The sequence below is a fragment of the Lynx canadensis genome, chromosome A2 (genome assembly GCF_007474595.2).
Source record: "Lynx canadensis isolate LIC74 chromosome A2, mLynCan4.pri.v2, whole genome shotgun sequence".
Classification (NCBI taxonomy): Eukaryota; Metazoa; Chordata; class Mammalia; order Carnivora; family Felidae; genus Lynx; species Lynx canadensis.
The window spans coordinates 157,540,627-157,543,621 of NC_044304.2; the positions used below are offsets into that span (position 1 = coordinate 157,540,627).

General features: G+C 42.0%; 1 protein-coding gene across 1 annotated transcript; it reads left to right on the plus strand.

The window, feature by feature from the left end:
* Positions 1 to 300: 300 nt before the first annotated feature.
* LOC115502074 (olfactory receptor 2A1/2A42-like) lies at positions 301 to 1,242 on the plus strand. Its single transcript, XM_030297266.1, has one exon. The coding sequence runs from the start codon at positions 301 to 303 to the stop codon at positions 1,240 to 1,242; it is 942 nt and encodes a 313-aa protein (XP_030153126.1).
* Positions 1,243 to 2,995: the final 1,753 nt, after the last annotated feature.

A 2,995-nucleotide genomic window follows, 5' to 3' on the forward strand; every position in this document is an offset into this window, starting at 1 on the left:
CACATAACATATTCCTCTTCTGTAAAATTAGATGTCAGATTAAGAATTTAGCTTAAAGACAGTTAAATTTGTTTAAATAGGTAAGCCTGCCTGCCTTCCTACTTTCCTTCCTCCCTTCCTCCCTTCCTCCCTTTCTTCCTTCCTTCCTCCCTCCCTTCCTTCCTTTCTTCCTTAATTCAGTGGCTTCTTAAAGTTGTTTCTTAATAATTTTGTACATACCAAAAATTTATGAATAATAAAAAAGAGTTGTTTTCAAATAATTGTGTCATACAGCTATCTGGTTCTCTCTTTAATAGTAAAATGGAGAAAAATCGAACAATGGTTACAGAATTCATCCTACTGGGATTTTGTCTTGGTCCAAGGATTCACATAATCCTTTTTGGGCTCTTCTCCCTGTTCTATGCCTTCACCCTGCTGGGGAACGGGCTCATCCTGGGGCTCATCTGGCTGGACTCCAGACTGCACACCCCCATGTACTTCTTCCTCTCCCACCTGGCCATCGTCGACATAGCCTATGCCTGCAACACGGTGCCCCGGATGCTGGTAAACCTCCTGAAGCCAGACCAGCCCATCTCCTTTGCTGGCTGCATGACGCAGACCTTTCTTTTCTTGACTTTTGCTCATACTGAATGTCTTCTCCTGGTGGTGATGTCCTATGATCGGTATGTGGCCATCTGCCACCCGCTCCGATATTCTGTCATCATGAGCTGGACAGGCTGCATCACCCTGGTGGTGACTTCCTGGGCATGTGGCTCCCTGCTGGCCCTGGTCCATGTGGTTCTCATCCTGAGGCTGCCCTTCTGCGGGCCTCATGGAATCAACCACTTCTTCTGTGAGATCCTGTCTGTCCTCAAGCTGGCCTGCGCTGACACCTGGCTCAACCAAGTTGTCATCTTTGTTGCCTGTGTGTTTATCTTAGTCGGGCCCCTCTGCCTGGTGCTGGTGTCCTACACGCGCATCCTGTTCGCCATCCTGAGGATCCAGTCCGGGGAGGGCCGCAGAAAGGCCTTCTCCACCTGCTCCTCCCACCTCTGTGTGGTGGGGCTCTTCTTTGGAAGCGCCATTGTCATGTACATGGCCCCCAAATCCCGCCACCCTGAGGAGCAGCAGAAGATCCTTTCCTTGTTTTACAGCCTTTTCAACCCTATGCTGAACCCAATGATCTACAGCCTGAGAAATGCAGATGTCAGGAGTGCCCTGAAAAGGGCAATGTGCAAGGAAAGTCATTCCCAATTGGAGTGACATTGGAATCACCAGACTAAGTGCTTGATCACTGCCTAAATCCAGGAAATTTCATTTTTCTCATCTTAGGTATACCTAAAGGACAAGCCCTCCTCTTCCTTTGAATGAAAAGCTTTAGATATGTTGTATTCATTGATTATCTACAGGTGTGATTTTATCAGATACGATCTTTTTCTTTTATTGCTCATTGAATTTAATATCTGTGACATTAAAAAATGTTTAAGTTCATTTTCTAGGTCCCAAAGGTTGAACACAGTCTATCTCTCTCTCTAACCTAAGTATTTAAACTCACTAAACTGTATATATCATAAGACTTAGGGAAAAAAAGAAAGCTGCAGTGAAAGATAATGACCCTCCAAACCCAGAGGCACACTTGTCCATTATCCCAAAATTGTACTTGCCCTATTAAAGAATAACTGTTAAAGAAACTCAGAGGTATTTACTTAACGTGTTGCATGATGGTGAGAAATTTTGTATGAAAATTAACTCACATGAGGAAGTAAACAAGCAGGCTGATTGAAAGAACAAAATTAATGCAAAGAATATAGGAAAAAGGAGAGAAGAAGAAAAAATCTGTAGACAGGATGGGAATAGTGCACGTTGTTTATAGCTCTGGAGATAAACTGGTTACTCGTAGGTAACAAAAGAGCAAAACTGGGCATTCTCTCCTTGAATAGGCTGATAAGGGGTATCAAAGAAAACATATATTTAGGGTTGTTTGTGGATTCACCAGAAAACTTTGAGTGTTAAGCTGTAAGTTATCTAGATGTACAGAGTATCTCAACATGTGCTTTTCTTTTTTATGAGAGTCTTTTTATTAGCATGTCCACCTTGCTTGTCCACATGTACATAATTTCCCTCATTAGATGTTTTATCCTTGAAATAGGAAATTTGACCAGAGAACGTAAGTGGCTAGTAGAGTATAACTGGCTATTTGGGCTTGGTAATGCCCTGGTTTTTACTAATTCATTCTACTTTACAAATCCAATGATTAAGGATGAATCCCATACATTTCAGGTGGCTTTGTAGGGTGTCACCTATAAAGTCCATTTTCTAACCTGCCTGGAGACTAAAATGGCCACTTTGTGTCCAGTCTTTCACAATTTCATATTAAGAGTGAATGGAACACTTGTTCAGAAGAATACATGTGTTGCCCTTCACTTGGGAATCAATAATTGCTCAACCCAGGGGCACTTTGGTGGCTCAGTCAGTTAAGCACCAATTCTTGACTTCAGCTCAGGTCATAACATAACCTCATGGTTCATGGGTTCAAGTCCCATGTTGGCCTCTGTGCTGACAGTGCAGAACCTGTTTGGGACTCTTTCTCTCTCCCTTTCTCGCTGCCCCCTCCCCTCAAAATAAAAAAATCTTCAAAAAAATAATAATTACTCAACCCAATTTCTAATTACTGGGCAGCAAAGCTCACTAAATGTGAAAACAAAATGGGTTTTTATAATACTAACATTTTGGTTAATGGCTTTCCCAGTGCCATACTCTATGAAATGATAACACTTGACATAGACTATCTCATTTAGGCATTATAACAAAGCTGTGAAGAAGGTCCTATTGTCAGTTTGATATACACTTATACCAGAAAGTAACAAGTATCTGGCCTTTATCTTGACAGTCTGGCTCCCAAGCCCTAAGTACTTAACAGTATGCACTGTGTGCCTCAACATCAGTGTTATCGATAAAGAACAAAGCTAAGTTATCCCAAAGGTGAATGTGTTACATAAGGAGGGCTTGTTTCCAG

What these genes read in the sequence shown, in the direction of transcription:
- LOC115502074 (XM_030297266.1), top strand. Translation starts at nt 301, where the DNA reads ATGGAGAAAAATCGAACAATGGTTACAGAATTCATCCTACTGGGATTT.